The sequence below is a fragment of the Heptranchias perlo genome, chromosome 4, assembly GCF_035084215.1.
Source record: "Heptranchias perlo isolate sHepPer1 chromosome 4, sHepPer1.hap1, whole genome shotgun sequence".
Taxonomy (NCBI): domain Eukaryota; kingdom Metazoa; phylum Chordata; class Chondrichthyes; order Hexanchiformes; family Hexanchidae; genus Heptranchias; species Heptranchias perlo.
The window spans coordinates 99,581,126-99,599,744 of NC_090328.1; the positions used below are offsets into that span (position 1 = coordinate 99,581,126).

Here is an 18,619-nt window from a genome sequence, read left to right on the forward strand (position 1 = left end):
AAATGTCCCGTGACGATGCTCATCTCGAGTTAGAAGATTGGATGTGTCTTATGTCTTTGGGTCACCGTTTCTCTGTTTTTGTTCTACTTTGCTACTGTCTCTTCTCTTCTGCTTCTCTATTCATAATCTTTGCTGTCTCTTTCTTTGGTGTCAAAGCCGCCAGCGGCCATCCTGGAACAGTGTGGCAGGACTAGGATGAGAAAGCCTGCAGTATCCTAACGGTTAAACTTACACATGGAACTATTTCCAGCCCAGATACCCATTCTCTCTATTGTGCACTGAGGGAGTGCATGCATCTGCATCAAATGTGAGCATAGATTTCAAAGGTCCACAGAGAAAAGGTTCAAAAATAATCCATGAAGGGTGGGAACATTTGTAGGGAAAGAAATATACAAAAGATGTTTGTCTGCCTCCCCCTTCTCCAAGATTTAAGAACAAGCTTCAGCTAGTTCATTATTTCTGCAGGAACAATTATTCACAAGCAACTAATTTTAAACTTTTGGCAGACTTCGTATTCCTTTGAGTGCTGCTAAGTCATGGGAATGGAGACATTTTCAAACCAACATGAATTTAAATTGCATACTCAATGCAGAACTTTCCTCAACATCAAAACTGGTTAATGGAATTGCCTCCTGTGACAATTAAATTCCATTCCGATGAATAAGTCTCCTGACACTGGTTCATCAGGGACCAAAGAATGAGATGGTAAATTCAAGGGTTGGGGGGAGTCATTGTCAAAGGGAGCATTAGTTGGAGATAGGCTACATGGACACGTGCTCCCTTTATCCGGGCTCCCTGTAGAGAGTGAGCGATCAGAGTGTTTACCCTCACTGACACCTGGAAAAAATAGGAAGTCTTTTTCAACAGACTCCCAATATGGAACTGACCAACATTTGGATGCACCTAGCAGACAATTATTAAAAGGAACATAACCTTCTAGGAAAAATTCTACACAGGTTAAAAGTGTTAGTGTGAATATTGAGATTGAGATAACACTGAAAGCCATCACTGTATAAATATATTTCACCTATAGCTGTTCCACCCCTCCTCCTCCCACATAGCTTGTGCCCACTCAATCCTGGTACCCACCATCAACTCAGTGAGATGTGTAATATTGCAAATACTGCATCTGTGAGGCCTGTATCTCTCAGTATCAGTGAGGTGTATAATATTATAAACATTGTACCTGTGAGGCCTATGTCTCTCAGTATCAGTGAGGTGTATAATATTATAAACATTGTACCTGTGAGGCCTGTATCTCTCAGTATCAGTGAGGTGTACAATATTATAAATACTGTATCTGTGAGGCCTGTATCTCTCAGTATCAGTGAGGTGTATAATATTATAAATACTGTATCTGTGAGGCTTGTATCTCTCAGTAGCAGTGAGATGTGTAATACTATAAATACTGTATGTGAAGCCTGTATATCTCAGTATCAGTGAGAAATCTACCTTGTGTCAGCCAAGTGATATCTTGGGCTCGATATTATCAGGGCGGCGGGTTCGCGGTGGGGGGGCGATTGGGCGCGTGGATAACGCGCCCGGTGAAATCAGTCTGCCCCGCACGCAATTGCGCAGTAAGGTCTGTCAGCTGGAGGAGCTCTATTTAAAGGGGCAGTCCTCCACTGACTGATGCTGCAGGAAATAGGAAAAATTACAGCATGGAGCAGCCCAGGGGGAAGGCTGCTCCCAGGTTTAATGATGCCTCACTTCAGCTCTTAAGATGGGGTGAGGAGGAGGGGGTGGACAGAGATCTGCCCCCCGGCGGACGGGAGGAAGCGTCCTGCCTCTGCCACCAAGAAGGCCTGGCTCGAGGTGGCAGAGGAGGTTACCTGCACCACCAACATATCGCCCACCTGCAGGAGGTGCAGGAGGCACTGCAAAGTGAGTACACTTACTCATTCCCCTACACTCCGTCTGCCACATCACCAACCCCACCCCACATCTCCTTCTGCACTGCCAACACTACTCTATCACATCACCCCTCACACCCACTCAAACCTCATCCTCATCTTACCTGCACTTACTCATCCCGCCACTACCACTCAACCCAATCCTCATACAATCTCATGGCTCTATCTCATACTCACCTCTCATGCATCTCTTTCACGGTCAGCCTCACTCAACCTGCCACTACCTGTGCTGCAGCCACAGGGCATGCATCACATATGTGCAGTAGGAAGCGTAAGGCAAACGTGTCGTGAGCATGAAGGGGATGCACAAGGGTATTTGAGGGTTTGTCATGGTTTTTACTTATATTTAATCTCTGATCAACTCACATTACATATTATATTGGCACCACTACTGTCACGTCTTTGCGAATCTTGTCTGGTTTGTGCAATAATGCCCTTTCCTGAGGATCACAATGAAGACCCACACCTGATGCCACCCATTGTGTCACTGCAGAGTGGGTGTAGGTGTATTTGCAGGGCTCTTTTGTGCAGACGACTAAGAGACGTCGGCGATGTCCCCGGTGGCACCCTGGAAGGATGCGGAGGAGAAGTTGTTGAGGGCAGTGGTGACTTTGACAGCGACAGGTAAGAAGATGGTGCTCGGGCCAGCCGGGAGCAGCTCGGCATGAAGGAGGCTGCAGATGTCCACGATTACATGTCGAGTGACTCTGAGCCTCCGTGTGCACTGCTGCTCAGAGAGGTCCAGGAAGCTGAGCCTCGGTCTGTGGACCCTATGGCGAGGGTAGTGCCCTCTGCGACGCATCTCTCTCTGCGGTTGCCCTCCCTCCTGCTGTGCAGATGGATGTGTCACAGCACTGTGTTGTGGAGCTCCACCTGTCAGAGGTGGATGGCGTGGCCGGCGAGGCTGGTGATGCTGTTCATCCTCCGAGGAGGTCATGACTGCAGCTACGGCGGCCCCCATCCGGAAGATGTACATCTGAGGGGGTCTGCAAGGTAGGTACATGTGTCTGGACCCCGGGGTAAGTGTGCAAGTTGGTGAATTTTATTGTTAGGAGGAGGGTGGTGGAGGCCAAACTTTGTCCAAAGTGACAGAGTGGCCTCCTGCAATGAGTGAGGGTCTCCCCCCCACCTGTCAAGTGGACCTTTGCAGCTGCCACAGGCTGATGGCTGCAACACGTCCATTTCAACTGGGAGTGTTTCCCCTAGTACGGGAAACAGTCCCAGTTGTTTGTAAAATCCTAACCCTCCTAAAATATCACGTTAATCAGGTCTGTAAACGACCTGAAATACCAAAATAAATACCTTAAGTGGCACCCCGCCGGCTTTAATTGCCTGCGGGAGTCCCACATGCGGGGGCTGTGCGCGCATGTCAGCGCGTCTGTGGGAAACCCGGAAGTGGGCAGGTTGGAGCCGGGCTCCCGACCCGCCCCGGGAATCGCCGATTTTCGTGGCCCCCCCCGCCAGGATCGCATTTGATCGCGGGTGCTAAAATCGACCCCCTTGTTTCAGTAAATTTACTGTGCTACAGGGATAGCTGGATTACATCAGGCTACAAATTGGGCCGTGTAGCACCCATTTTGTAGGTGCTATGCGACCTCCTAAGGGCCCAAAATGGCGTCCCGAATGTGGGCGCATTGTTCTAGGGTGATGTGCACCAGATGCCATCTTTGTAAAGGCGTTTGCTTCTGGCTGCTGATGCATTTGTACCTGTTTTTGGAGGTCTCCTATTCTTGAATACTAGGACGAGGGGACATAGCCTAAAAATTAGAGCCAGGACTTGCAGGAGTGAAGTTACAAAACGCTTCTACCTGTAAAGGGTGGTAGAAGTTTGGCGCGCTCTTCCGCAAATGGTCGTTGATGCTTGCTCAATTGTTAATTTTAAATCTGAGACTGATAGATTTTTGTTAACTAAAGGTATTAAGGGATATAGGGCTAAGGCGGGTATATGGAGTTATGTCATAGATCAACCATGATCTCATTGAATGGCGGAACAGGCTCGAGAGGCTAAATGGTCTACTCCTGTTCCTATGTTCCTATAATAAAGTTTCAATACTCTACAGGGAGCGGGCTGGCTAGCTGACAAGCAACAGCAAGGGCACTGACAGAGTGGCAGGGGTGGGACAGGAATGCTGTCATCCTGAGAGAGGATAGCAGGTTCATGTTCCATGGAGCTACTGCCTCTTGCTGCCTCCTGTTATGCGCCACCTTCTCCTGCAAGAAAGCAGGAAGTGTTTCGGTGAGTGTCCTGCAAGATGCTTGGGTGATGAGCCTTTCATGGTTGAATAGCTGCCAGTGTGTGTGACCTGTGAGTTGTGGGTGTGTTGCTTGCAACAATGATAATGTGTGAGAGTGAGAGGAAGCATCTGATTGGAAGAGTTGAGTACTGATTGAAAGAGTTTGTTGATAGCTGGGTGATGGGGGGTGTAGTGCGTGGAGTCGTGGATGTGGCTAGTGTGCAGTTGGTAGGAGACGCCACTTGACAGTTGACCTCACTCACCTTGACCACTCGTGTCAAAGCATTGAACTTCTTCCTGCACTGCATCCATGTTTGTGGTGCATTTGTGGTGCATTGATTTTGTCCCCTACTGCCTCCCAATGCCTTGTAAGCATATATCTGGAGGGCCTCCTCCCCCCCCCCCCCCCGCAGATATAGGATGCCCCTCCTTCTGTCCACCTCTTGCACCAAGGCCTCTAGTGTGTCAGCAGAGAACCTTGGTGCACACACTCTCACAGGCCTGGTACTAACTCAGATCGGCAGATTGGTGAGGTCCGGCGTGCAGTTTGGAGGATGTGCGCAACCTTTATTTAGTATTTTAACATACCTCAACAGTTTGTAAACATAGGGGTGGGTCCTGCATCTGTGTTTTATGTGTGCGATGTCTGATCTCCGCGGATTCATATCTTATATTTTGCAAGAGGTGCAGGCTGCCTTTAAGAGGTGCAGGCCACCTTTACATGATGCTAGCCAGTCGCGCAATATCAGGGCCCCCCTGCTGGTGAGTAGCCACTCAATAGCGCAGCCAGGCCTGGTTGCTTGCAGATATCAGGTAAATGACCAGGATCACGAATGTTACGTGCTACCAGGCGCGGATTAATCACGCACCACGACCCCCGCGCCCGGTTTCGGGGGTTATCAAATTTAACCTCCGTCATGTTTTGACTAGTGAAGGACTATGGGAAACATCACAAACTGCACTTCGGATCCTGGCCTACCCATAAGAGCATCATGGGAGATCCACTGGTATCAATGACTTAAATTTAGCATTTTACAAATCGGATTGAGTTTGAACAAGTGCATTTCGAATGCGCTTGATGTTGAACCACAATGAGAATTGTTTGCTCCCTGTGCCCAGTAACAAATAAATCATTTATTTTTTGTTGTATTTAATATATTTGTTAGTATATAATTCTTGGTTACCTGATAATTATAAAATACTTATCGAGTAATTTATTTCCAGACTGACTGTTGCTGATTATCATTTGGAAGATCATTACTAGATGCATGGTTTTCAGCATACACCAAAAGACGAAATGAAGAAAGGAAAAAAAACAAAATAAACTGGAGGAATAAATGGGTTAAAGACTTTAAAAAAATCAGTTATGCAAAATAGTTAACAGATAGACTAAGGAAACTAAAGCCATAAATTGGTCATATCACTCAGAAACCTCAAAGATATCTGGAAGAGCATGTGGAAGTGTCCACATTGGCTTTTTAAAAATTCATTCTCAGGAAATAGGTGTCGCTGGCAAGGCCCATCCCATTTATTGCCTGTCCCTAGTTGCCCTTGAGAAGGTGGTAGTGGTCCTCCTTCTTGAACCGCTGCAGTCCATGTGGTGAAGGTATTACCACAGTGCTGTTAGGTAGGGAGTTCCAGGATTTTGATCCAGTAACAATGAAGGAACGGTGATATATGTCCAAGTCAGGATGGTGTGTGACTTGGACTGTGCTGCATCATTGGGCCACAGCAGAGGGAGTTTTACTGAGCATCGAATGGTGATATATCTGACTTGGGACTGCTTGATGTTGACATTGGCTACCTGAAATGGGAGTGTTCCATTCCCCAACACTCTACCACAAGTGGTACAAAAAGCAAATATCAATGGTGAACTTGGAAGCTGTCTACATCTGGGACCCAAATGTGCCAGTGTAATTTTTAGCATTCTGTATTAGTGCAAGGAGAGGCCACACTGACTCACTAAAACCTTGATGTGCACGCATCTTCAACTCGTTCATTATTGCTTGGTTATTCCAAGTGTCGCTATGTAAAGGATAAGTGGCATTGCTTTGCTTACAGTAAACTCTCACGTAAAGTCAGTTCACACTTACATGAAGGCTCCTGGCCAGTTCAAACGACAGAGAACTCGCCCTGGCTGCTGCATGGTTTCTGAGTAATAGCACTGAGGAAATGCAAGAATAATGGCCAGGCTCCAGATGCTTGCGATGATGACTTTAGTTGCGGTCGCTGACAGCCTTGGCTGTAAAGGATGTATAATGGCCATGTACCTTCAAAAACAGAAGAGAAAATCAATTGGTTAAACCTTTCCATGATTAACTTCTACATATGGTGGATTACATTCATTCCATTACTGGGAATAATAATTCTTTGCCTGATGAATTTTTCAGGGAATTGCCATTGGAATTTTCATGCCATCGATGAAAATTCAATGGGGCTGATTTTCTTCCCCCTCCACCTGGAGGCAAGTCAAACGATGTCTACCCAAAAGTGATCTCAGCCTGGTCTGAACCCCCTCCCCCTCCAATGTGGGTTCAGTCGTTACCCCAGGCCCAACATACCGCAGGCTCATCCTGGCAGTGTCTTGCGCCCGGAAACTGGGGCAAAATTCCGACCCTGATAGACCTACAGCACTGGGAATGGTCAGCAACCCCAGGGTCTTCCGGCTGCTTTCCAAAGTGAAAGGTCTAAGTCCTGCTTCTTCTAGGTGACCTTGTTAATGGGCAGGCAGGAAAATGAAACGGAAGGCATTGTTCCACCTCTTCCACCTCATTTGCATAATATTTGCATGGTATCCTGGCACAAGCACACAGCCTCTCCCCTCTCTCATTCCCACGGAGACCTCCAAGGAAACGCAAAGGGGGAAGAGACCTGACATTGCAGGTCTCCACCTCTACTTTGCATATGGAGAATGCGCATTCCTTGGTTTCAGAGCAGAGGAAAATCGACTCAAAAAATGGATTATAACAAAGCTATTATTGTGAAGTTGATAATGTTGACTTTTTGAAATTATTGATTATTGATAAAAATTGTTAAACAAACCCCCACTTATATGGACTCAAGTTTCAAGTTGATCAATTCATTGACAAATCCTAGAATTCATTGCAATCTGATATAAAGAAAGACTGGCATTTATATAGCACCTTTCACAACCTCAGGATGCCCTAAAGTATTTTTGAAGTGGTCATTGTTGTAATGTAAGAAATACATCAGCCAATATGCACATAGCAAGGTCCCACAATCAGCAATGTGATAATGACCAGTTAATCCGTTTTAGTGATATTGGTTGAGGGATAAATATTGGCCAGGACACCGGGGAGAACTCCCCTGCTTTTCTTCGAATAGTGCCATGGAATCTTTTCCGTCCACTTGAGAAGGCAGAAGGGGCTTTGATTTAACGTCTCATCTGACAGATGGCGCCTCCAACAGTGCAGCACTCCCTCAGTACTGCACTGAAGAGTCAGCCTGGATCATGTACTCATGTCTCTGGAATGCACTTGAATCCACAACCTTCTGACTCAGAGGCGAGACTGAGGCGCGGCTGACACTCAATCCACACTTAATGGCCCTGATATTAGCGGGGAGGCGGGATGGCAGCGGGGGAGCGGGGGCGATCGGGCGCGTGGGTAACCCGCCCAATAAAATCTGTCCATTCCCCATGTGATCGCGGGTAAATTGGAGCCACTTAACGTGGCTTTCGAGTTTGCCGTTGGAAACCTGCGCAGCGGGCGGACTGCGCATCCACATCAGAGCTGGAGGAGCTCCATTTAAAGGGGCAGTCCTCCAATGGCTGCTCCTGGAGCAAAACCCCAACAGCACAATGGAGCAGCACAGGGGAAAGACTACTCTTAGATTTAGTGATGCAGTCAAAACTTTGTCTGAAGTGACAGAGTGCCCTGCTGCAATAAATGAGGTTTTCTCCCCACCTGTCTGGTCAATCAAGTAGTTCAAGTACCTCAACTATCGGAGAAACTATGCAAATTATCATATCGCCGGCTTTAATTGGCGGTGGGACTCCTGCATTCGGGAGGCGCGGGCGCACCCGGACGCGTCACTGGGGAACCTAGAAGTCAGCGGGTTGGAGCCGAGCTCCGAACCCGCTCCGGATTTTAGCGATTTTCGGAGCCCCCCCATCCCCAACGCACCTGCTCCGTCACCCGAAAATCGGCCCCAATCTGTCTGAATTAGACAGATTAAGAATAGTAGATGCATTTCAAAAAGTGTAGTGTCAGATGTGAAGCTCTTCGAAGGTGCTTCTGAGATCCACCACAAGAAGCTGTATGAATGTAAGCCTTTCTTTCATCATAATTCTAGAAATCTATCTAAGACCAAGCTGCCTAGTGACTTGCCTCCAGGATTTTTTGACAACTGGAAACTGAAGCGACAACAGCAACAACTTGCGTTTATATTGCGCCTATAACATTAAAAAAAAGTGGTAACACATGCCAAACCATGTAGAGGAACGATTAGGACTGGAAACCAACAGCTGAGTGGGTTTGTAGAAAGCTTTTAAAGGAGTATAAAGAAGTGGTGGGGCAAAGGGGTTTAGGGAGGGAGTTCCAAAGACGGGGACCAAAGCAGCTGAAGAATGTGGTGCTAATGGTGAGGTGAAGGGAGGTACAATAGGCTTGAGTCAGAGAAACAAAGAGTGTGGGGGGTATAAAGACCAGAGGAGGTTGCAGAGAAAGGGTAGAAGTGAGACCATGGAAGGATTTGAAGATGATGACAAGGAGTTTGAACTTAATATGCTTTGAGACAGGGAGCCAGTATAGGTCAGTGAGGACGGGGATGATGGATGAGTGGGACTTAATGCAGGACAGGATAAAGGCAGCTGTGTTTTAGACAAGCTGAAGGATGAGAGGCCAGAAAAGAAGGCATTGGAGTAATCAAGTCCAGAGGTAACAAAACGATGGGAAAGGGTTTTAGCGGGCATAATTTCAAAGTTTGCTGGGAAAAGTAGTAAACAGTGAGGGGGATAGCAGCAGACTTCAGGAGACATAGACAGACTGGTGAAATGGGCAGACACATGGCAGATGAAATTTAATGCAGAGAAGTGTGCAGTGTTGCATTTTTGAAGGAAGAATGAGGAGAGACAATATAAACTAAATGGTACAATTTTAAAGGGGCTGCAGGAACAGAGAGACAGGACAAGTTGATAAGGCTGTTAAAAAAGCATATGGCTTTCTAAATAGAGGCATAGAATACAAAAGTAAGGAAATTATGCTAAACCATTATATATCACTGGTTAGGCTTCAGCTGGAGTATTGTGGCCAATTCTGGGCACCACACTCTAGGAAGGATGTCAAGGCCTTGGAGAGGGTGCAGAGAAGATTTACTAGAATGGTGTCAGGGATGAGGGACTTCAGTTATGTGGAGAGACTGCATCGAGAGACTACGGTAGTGTAGTGGTTATGTTACTGGGCTAGTAATCCAGAGGCCTGGACTAAAATCGCAGAGTCACAAGTTCAAATCCTGCCATGGCGGCTGGTGAATTTAAATTCAATTAATTAAATAAAAAAAAAATCTGGAATTAAAATACTAGTATCAGTAATGATAGCCATGAAACTACCGGATTGTCGTAAAAACCCATCTGGTTCACTAATGTCCTTTAGGGAAGGAAACCTGCCGTCCTTACCTGGTCTGGTCTATGTGTGACTCCAGACCCACAGCAATGTGGTTGATTCTCAATTTGCCCTCTGAAATGGCCCAGCAAGCCACTCAGTTGTAAAAATCTTGCTAGGGATGGGCAATAAATGCTGGCCTTGCCAGCGACGCCCACATCCCATGAACGAATAAAAAAAAAAGAAGCTGGGATTGGTCCACTGAGAGCAGAGAAGGTGAAGGGGAGATTTAATAGAGGTGTTTGAAATCTTGAAGGCTTTTGATAGAGTAAATAAGGAGAAACTGTTTCCACTTGCAGAAGAGTGGGTAACCAGAGGACACAGATTTAAGGTAATTGGCAAAAGATTCAGAGGTGAGATGTGAAGTTTTTTTTATGCAGCGAGTTGTTATGACCTGGAATGCACTGCCTGAAAGGGTGGTGGAAGCAGATTCAATAGTAACTTTCAAAAGGGAATTGGATACATACTTGAAGGGTAGAAAATTGCAGGGCTATGGGGAAAAGCAGGGGAGTGGGACTAATTGGATAGTTCTCTTAAAGAGCCAGCACAGGCACGATGGGCCGAGTGGCCTCCTTCTGTGCTGTAAGATTCTACAATTCTAAGTGTTGAGGTAGGACACAGGTGGGCAATGTTGCACAGGTGAAAATAGGTGATCTTAGTGAAGAATAGAATGTTTTGTTTTGAAGCTCAGGTGAGAATTAAACTGGATGGCAAGGAACATAGGAAACATAGGAATATAGGAACAGGAGTAGGCCATTCAGCCCCTCGTGCCTGCTCCGCCATTTGATAAGATCATGGCTGATCTGTGATCTAGCTCCATATACCTGTCTTTGGCCCATATCCTTAATACCTTTGGTTGCCAAAAAGCTATCTATCTCACATTTAAATTTAGCAATTGAGCTAGTAACAATTGCCGTTTGCGGAAGAGAGTTCCAAACTTCTACCACCCTTTGTGTGTAGAAATGTTTTCTAATCTCGCTCCTAAAAGGTCTGGCTCTAATTTTTAGACTGTGCCCCCTACTTCTAGAATCCCCAACCAGCGGAAATAGTTTCTCTCTATCCACCCTATCTGTTTCCCTTACTATCTTATAAACTTCAATCAGATCACCCCTTAACCTTCTAAACTCAAGAGAATACAACCCCAATTTGTGTAATCTCTCCTCGTAACTTAATCCTTGAAGTCCGGGTATCATTCTAGTCAACCTACGCTGCACTCCCTCCTACGCCAATATGTCCTTCCGAAGGTGCGGTGCCCAGAACTGCTCACAGTACTCCAGGTGCGGTCTCACCAGGGTTTTGTATAGCTGCAGCATAACTTCTGCCCCCTTGTACTCTAGTCCTCTAGATATAAAGGCCAGCATTCCATTAGCCTTATTGATTATTTTCTGCACCTGTTCATGACACTTCAATGACCTATGTACCTGAACCCTAAGTCCCTTTGGACATCCACTGTTTTTAACTTTTTACCATTTAGAAAGTACCCTGTTCTATCCTTTTTTGATCCAAAGTGGATGACCTCACATTTGTCCACATTGAATTCCATCTGCCACAGTTTTGATCATTCACCTAATCTATCAATATCCCTTTGTAATTTTATGTTTTCATCTACAATGCTTACAATGCCACCAATCTTTGTGTCATCGGCAAACTTAGATATGAGACTTTCTATGCCTTCATCTAAGTCGTTAATAAATATTGTGAATAATTGAGGCCCCAAGACAGATCCCTGCGGGACTCCACTAGTTACATCCTGCCAATGTGAATACTTACCCATTATCCCTACTCTCTGTCGCCTTTCGCTCAGCCAATTTCCTAACCAAGTCTGTACTTTTCCCTCGATTCCATGGGCTTCTATCTTAGCTAACAGTCTCTTATGTGGGACCTTATCAAATGCCTTCTGGACGTCCATATAAATAACATCCATTGACATTCCCCTGTTCACTACTTTAGTCACCTCTTCAAAAAATTCAATCAGGTTTGTCAGGCACGACCGACCTTTCACAAATCCATGCTGGCTCTCCCTGATTAACTGAAAATTCTCAATGTGTTCAGTCACCCTGTCCTTAATTATAGACTCCAGCATTTTCCCCACAACAGATGTTAGGCTAACTGGTCTATAATTGCCCAGTTTCCCTCTCTCTCCTTTCTTAAAAAGCGGAGTGACATGTGCAATTTTCCAATCTAGAGGGACAGTTGCTGAATCTGGAGAACTTTGAAAGATTATAGTTAGGGCATCTGCAATCTGCTCACCTTCTTCCTTTAAAACCCTGGGATGGAAACCATCTGGTCCTGGGGATTTGTCACTCTTTAGTGCTATTATTTTCTTCATTACTGTTGCTTTACTTATGTTAATTTTATCGAGTCCCTGTCCCTGATTCAATATTAGTTTTCTTGGGATTTCCGGCATGCTATCCTCTTTTTCTACTGTAAATACTGACGCAAAGTAATTATTCAACGTTTCCGCCATTTCCCCATTGTCAATGACAATATCCCCACTTTCAGTTTTTAAGGGGCCAACACTGCTCCTGACCACCCACTGTTTCCTAATATAACTATAAAAGTTCTTCGTATTGGTTTTGATATCCCTTGCAAGTTTCTTTTCATACTCTCTTTTTGTAGCTCTTACTATCTGTTTTGTGACCCTTTGTTAATCTTTGTATCTTTCCCATTCGCCAGGATCTGTGCCATTTTTTGCCTTTTTGTATGCCCTTTCCTTATGTCTTATACTGTCCCTTACCTCTTTAGTTGTCCATGGCTGTTTTTTTTTGGCAAGTAGAGTTCTTGCCCCTCAGGGGTATAAACCGGTTCTGTATCTTGTTAAATGTTTCTTTAAACATTTCCCACTGATCATCAGTAGTTTACTGTGGACAGTCTCTGTCTCATCCCATTGAAGTCGGCCTTACCCAAGTCTAGAATCTTAGCAGCTGATTCACTTTTTTCCCTTTCAAACACTACATTGAACTCGATCATGTTATGATCGCTATTAGATAGATGTTCACGCACAGTTAAGCTGTTAACTAAATCTGGTTCATTACTCATTACTAAATCTAGTATGGCTTGCCCCCTTGTTGCCTCTAGGACATACTGCTGCAGAAAACTATCCCGGACACACTCAAGAAATTCACTACCTTTCTGACAGTTGCTAGTCTGCTTTCCCCAATCTATGTGAAAGTTAAAGTCCCCCATTAAGACCACTATGCCTTTCTTACACGCTTGTCTAATCTCTGCATTTATACAATCTGGCACTTCAGAGCTGCTGCCAGGGGTCCTATACACAACTCCCATTATAATCTTAGATCCTTTCCTATTTCTCAATTCAACCCATAAGGTCTCTGTTGGCTGCTTACCTCTCGTTATATCCTCCTTTATCATTGAAGTGATTTCATCTCTAATCACTAAGGCTACTCCTCCCCCTCTTCCATTTTCCCTATCTCTCCTGTAGACCTTATAACCCGGTATATTTAGTTCCCAATCCTGACCATCCTGCAGCCATGTCTCAATAATAGCTATCATGTCATACCCTCCAATTTGAATTTGAACCTGTAGTTCATTTAATTTATTCCTTATACTCCTTGCATTTGTATATAGAACTCTTAATTGGGCCACACACCCTAGCCTGACCTTCAGCTTTGATGCTGGGTTAATCGCCTTACGCCTTCTAGTTTTCACTTTATCTGTAGTGTCTAAAGTACACTTTCTTTCCGCTGCTCTACGCTTTTCCCTTTCACTTGTTCTTGAACAACTGTTTGTACTATTTGTATTGTAAATTTCCCCTGGGTCTTCCGCTCTCTTGCTGCTCTCAACTTTACTCCCTTCTGACTCCCTGCTAAGGTTCCCATCCCCCTGCCACTCTAGTTTAAACCCTCCCCAACGGCACTAGCAGAAAAAACCCCGCGAGGACATTGGTCCCAGTCCTGCTCGGGTGTAACCCGCCCCGCCTTTACAGGTCCCACCTTCCCCAGAACCGGTCCCAATGTCCCAGGAATCTAAATCCCTCCCTCCTAACCATCCCTGCAGCCACGCATTCATCCTGTCTATTCTCCTGTGCAAGGCTGCACACAATCAGATTTAAGATGAGGTCACCAGGGAGGGTGCAAGGGAGCAAAGTTTACAACAGGGACTGAAAACAATGGCTTTGATCTTCCTGATGTTAAGTTGGAGGAAACTGTGATTCTTCCATGACTTGACATTGGGCAGGTAATCTGACAGCACAGAGATGGTCATGGGGCTGAGAAAGTGGTGGAGAGGTTAAACCAGGATTCCTCAGCTGATCTCATGCCTGTGGATGATGTTGCCCAGGGGCAGTATGTGGATAGGGAAGAGGTGTGCATCAAGAATAGGACTTTGGGCCTCCTCAGGTGACAGTGCGGGGGAGGGGTGCGAAGAGAAGCCTTTGCTGGAGATATGCTGACTGTATTTGCATAGATAGGACTGCAATCACAAGCTGTGGAAACACTTTTTTTGGGGACAAATTTTAATTACTGGATCGAGACAATTTTACATTTCCTGTCTTAATAACTGCTTAGGGAACAAAACATTCCATATGATTACGTGGGTTTATTCAGAGAATTCATTTTTAGAATAAAAAGTAGACAGCAAGTTTGTCTGTGCAAACTGGTCAATTCACAGTGACTTCAAGTAAGTAGCCCTACTCAGGAAGAGAATCAGAGATCTGTCCTGAGCTCCTGAGTTTCTCCAGTGAGTAGGTGAGGCAGGTAAGGTTTCAGATTTGATGCCCAGTATGTGCTGTGTTAGGTGATCTAACTGGGCAGCTGTAAAGGATTTAGATCCAAGACGTTTTGGTTGGGAAAGGCAAAATTGTCCATCACTCTTGCTCATTATCCTGTAAACCCCTGCTGGTAGTAGGTGTGAGCATTGGTTGAGGACAGGATTGGGATTGGATGTGATGTTCCAACTCAAACACACAGAAAAAATAACCCGCAATCACTGTTAAGTCTCACACATGATTAATAGCAGCAACAACAACAACAACTTGCATTTATATAGCGCCTTTAATGTAGTAAAATGTCCCAAGGTGCTTCATAGGAGCGATTTTCAAACAAAATTTGACACCGAGCCACATAAGGAGATATTAGGACAGGTGACCAAAAGCTTGGTCAAAGAGGTAGGTTTTAAGGAGCATCTTAAAAGGAGGAGGGAGAGGTAGAGAGGTTTTGGGAGAGAATTCCAGAGCTTAGGGCCTAGGCAGCTGAAGCCCAGCCACCAATGTGGAGCGATGAAAATCAAGGATGCGCAAAGGGCCAGAATTGAAGGAGTGCAGTGAACTCGGAGGGTTGTATGCCTGGAGGAGGTCACAGAGATAGGGAGAGGTGAGGCCATAGAGGAATTTGAAAACAAGGGTGAGAATTTTAAAATCGAGGTGTTCCTGGACCTGGAGCCAATGTAGGTTGATGGGCCTCGATGGGCCGAATGGCCTCCTTTTGTGCTGTAAAGAATTTAGATTCAAGACCTTTTGCTTCGGAAAGGGAAAATTGCCCATCGCTCTTGCTCATTATCCTGTAACCCCCTGCCGAAAGTAGGTGTGAGCATTGGTTGAGGACAGGAATCATTCTATGATTCCAGGTCAGCGAGCACAGGGGTGATGGGTGAACGGGACTTGTTGTGAGTTAGGATACAGGCAGCAGAGTTTTGAATGAGCTCAAGTTTATGGAGGGTGGAAGATGGGAGGCCGGCCAGGAGAGCATTGGAATAGTCAAATCTAGAGGTAACAAAGGCATGGATGAGGGTTTCAGCAGCAGATGAGCTGAGGCAGGGGTGGAGAATAAGCACTAGAATAAGCAATCAGTAGAATGAGCAATGCCCTTGGGACCCTACCTTAGCCTTCAGGAGGAGGAAGGGGGAACACAATTGATAAAGAATAGGGGAATAAGGAAACCTCAATTTTTTTTGAGTCCCTAAACTTCTAGAAGGCCTGGTGAGCAGGAGACCAGAATTCCGGCCTCTGAATGCTGGGTTGATATCCAGTGGGGTATTCGCAACTGATGGGAGCAGACTGGTGACTCCCTTATCATATCTAGCCGGTTCTCCTGATAGGGGGTTGGGAATTGGGCTACGATCTGTCCACATAACAAGGGATTTTGTTACGGAAATGACTCAGGGCATGATCTGATGGATGTAAAACAGTGGAATAAATGGGGTGCCTCATGAGCCATGGAAGAGAAGAGGGGGAGGAAGAGGAAGAGGAGGAAAAGGAGGAAGAAGAGGAATAAAAGGAGGAAGAACAGGAGGAAAGGGAGGAGGAAGAAGAGAAGGATGAAAGGGAGGACCAAGAAGAGGAGGACAATTCTATTTTACCCAGCACTGTTCTCGTGTATGCACAATATCATGGGGGAGGGGAAGCACGTTAGTGGCAGTCTCAGGTGTGCTCATTTGTCCTGTATAGAACAAGATGAGACCAACAACCAGTATTGAGGGAAGTGAGCTGCGAGTGGCTGTCAGCAATCCTGGTACACTTTGCTTTGTTGGGGTAATTTTCCTCACCTTGTAATGCTGTTGAGGAGCCACACCTGCCAGGATCGCATGTCAGAAATGTGGGCGCGGATGAAGCACGATTTTCTAATCATTCATTTAAGTGGTGAGCAAATCACACAGAGCATGCACTGCCAGCAAAAAGCGCAAAGTCAATTACCCTCGAGTGTGAGCTTGCCTCAGTTGGCGGCACTTTCACCTTTGGGTCAGAAGGTCGTGGGTTCAAAGTGGAAAGTGGGAGCTTGAGGATCACAACCTAGACTGATGCTCCAGTGCCATACTGATGGAGTGCTGCATTACTGTCAATCAGCTGAGACATCTGCTGGTTTGGTGCCACAGCACCATTCGATGCAAGGAATTTTCCTAGTGTCATGGCCAACACTCCTCCCTGAACTATCATCATCAAAACCAGATGAACTGGTCATCGATCTTCTAGCTGTTTGTGGGGCCTTGCTTCTGTGCAACGGTCAGCTACATAATAACCGTCACTGCGTTTTGGAGATGTTTGTGACAGATGTGATAAGGTGTTATAGGGCAACTTTTACAAATGCACTGCTAGCGTGAGGCCTCGACTGGCACTCCACATTGGAAAAATGCATGTGCGGCCCCAGTGACATTCAATCTATGGATAGACACGTGAGCGAGTCTCAGTGCTGGCGCCATATATTCTTAAAATTTACCCTTATATGGATGCAAGCCTTCCATTCTGTACATCTGCCCAGTACATGTCATCTCTCTTGGCCCCAAGTGGAACTCCCACTTCGCCAAAGCCGCCTCCAAGAAGCTCAGTTTCCTCTTTTGTGCCAAACACATCTTCTCCTCACAACTGCTCTAACTCTGTACAAAGCCCAAATCTTGTCCAAGACTTGAATCCTGCTCCCATATTTGAGGGGCTCTTCCAACCCCTCCCTCACACTCCTGGCTAGGAGACTGGAAAAAGCTGGTCAACAAAATGGCAATTTCTCTCTCAGCTCTAACCTCCAACCTCTGTCTCCATTGAACTCATTCTTGCCTTTCCTTCTTTGATCTATATTAATATACTCAGTGCAGCTCTGAAATATCCTGTTTTGTTTCTCTTACACTCCAAAGACTCCATCACACACACACTTCCTTCTCCCGACATCCCCACTGCATTGAAAATCAAGACTCAACAGTATGGTAGTCTTCCATTTTAACTCATTCTTCTCAGAATCTCAAGACAGTGAAGGGGGGTAAAATTCAACTTTGCTGGAGGCACAAACCTGGTGGTAACTGATTGGCCGTCTCTCATACACCCCACACGGGTTCTATATCCTTCCTACTAGTTAGTGGCCTATAGAATACACCCAGTAGTGTAATGGCACCTCTGTTGTTTTTTAGCTCTAACCAAATAGATTCTGTCCTTGCCCCCTCCAGGACATCGTCTCTCTCTAGCACTGCAATATTCTCCTTAATGAACACTGCCATCACCCCACCCCCTTTCTTCCCTTCCCTATCTTTCCTGAACACCTTGTATCCAGGAATATTTAGTACCCAATCCTGCCCTTTTTTGAGCCAGGTCTCCGTTATCGCCATAACATCATATTCCCATGTGGCTAATTGTGCCCGCAGCTCACCAACCTTGTTTACTGCGCTTCGTGCATTTACATACATGCACTGTAAACCTATCTTAGACCTTTTTTTATTCTGTCTTAGTCTGATCCCATCTAATACCGGACTATTTCTTACTCTAGTGCTATTTGTCTCTTCCGATCCTTTGTGCCCCTTGTTTCTCCTTTCCAATGCTACATCCTGGTGCCCAACCCCCTGCCAAAATAGTTTAAACCCCCCCCCCCCACAGAACTAGCGAGCTTCCCCGCAAGAACATTGTTCCAAGCTCTGTTGAGGTGCAACCCCTCCAGCCTGTATAGGTCCCACTTCCCCCAGAACTGGTCCAAATGCCCCAGAAATCTAAATCCCTCCCTTCTGCACCATCTCTCCAGCCACACGTTCATCTGCTCTATCCTCCTATTTCTATAATCACTAGCGCGTGGCACTGGGAGTAATCCAGAGATTACTACCTTTGAGGTCCTGCTTATTAATTTCTTTCCTAACTCCCTAAACTCTTCCTGCAGGACCTCATCCCTCTTTCTACCCATGTCGTTGGTACCGATATGGTCCACGACCTCTGACTGTTCACCCTCCCTCTTCAGAATGTTCTGCAGCCGCTCAGTGACATCCTTGACCCTGGCACCAGGGAGGGAATATACCATCCTGAAATCACGTCTGCGGCCACAGAAACACCTGTCTGTTCCCCTAACTATTGAATCCCCTATCACTATTGCTCTCCTGACCTTCCTCCTCCCTCCCTTGTACAGCTGAGCCATCCATGATGCTGTGCACT

General features: G+C 45.9%; 1 protein-coding gene across 1 annotated transcript in view; it reads right to left on the minus strand.

Annotated features, from left to right (window-relative positions):
- The window catches only part of LOC137321148 (neuromedin-K receptor-like), a 97,079-nt gene that overhangs the window by 43,338 nt on the left and 35,122 nt on the right, over window positions 1-18,619 (minus strand). The window contains 1 exon segment of the mRNA XM_067983394.1: window positions 6,220-6,417. Within this exon segment, the coding sequence (XP_067839495.1) occupies window positions 6,220-6,417 (198 nt within the window).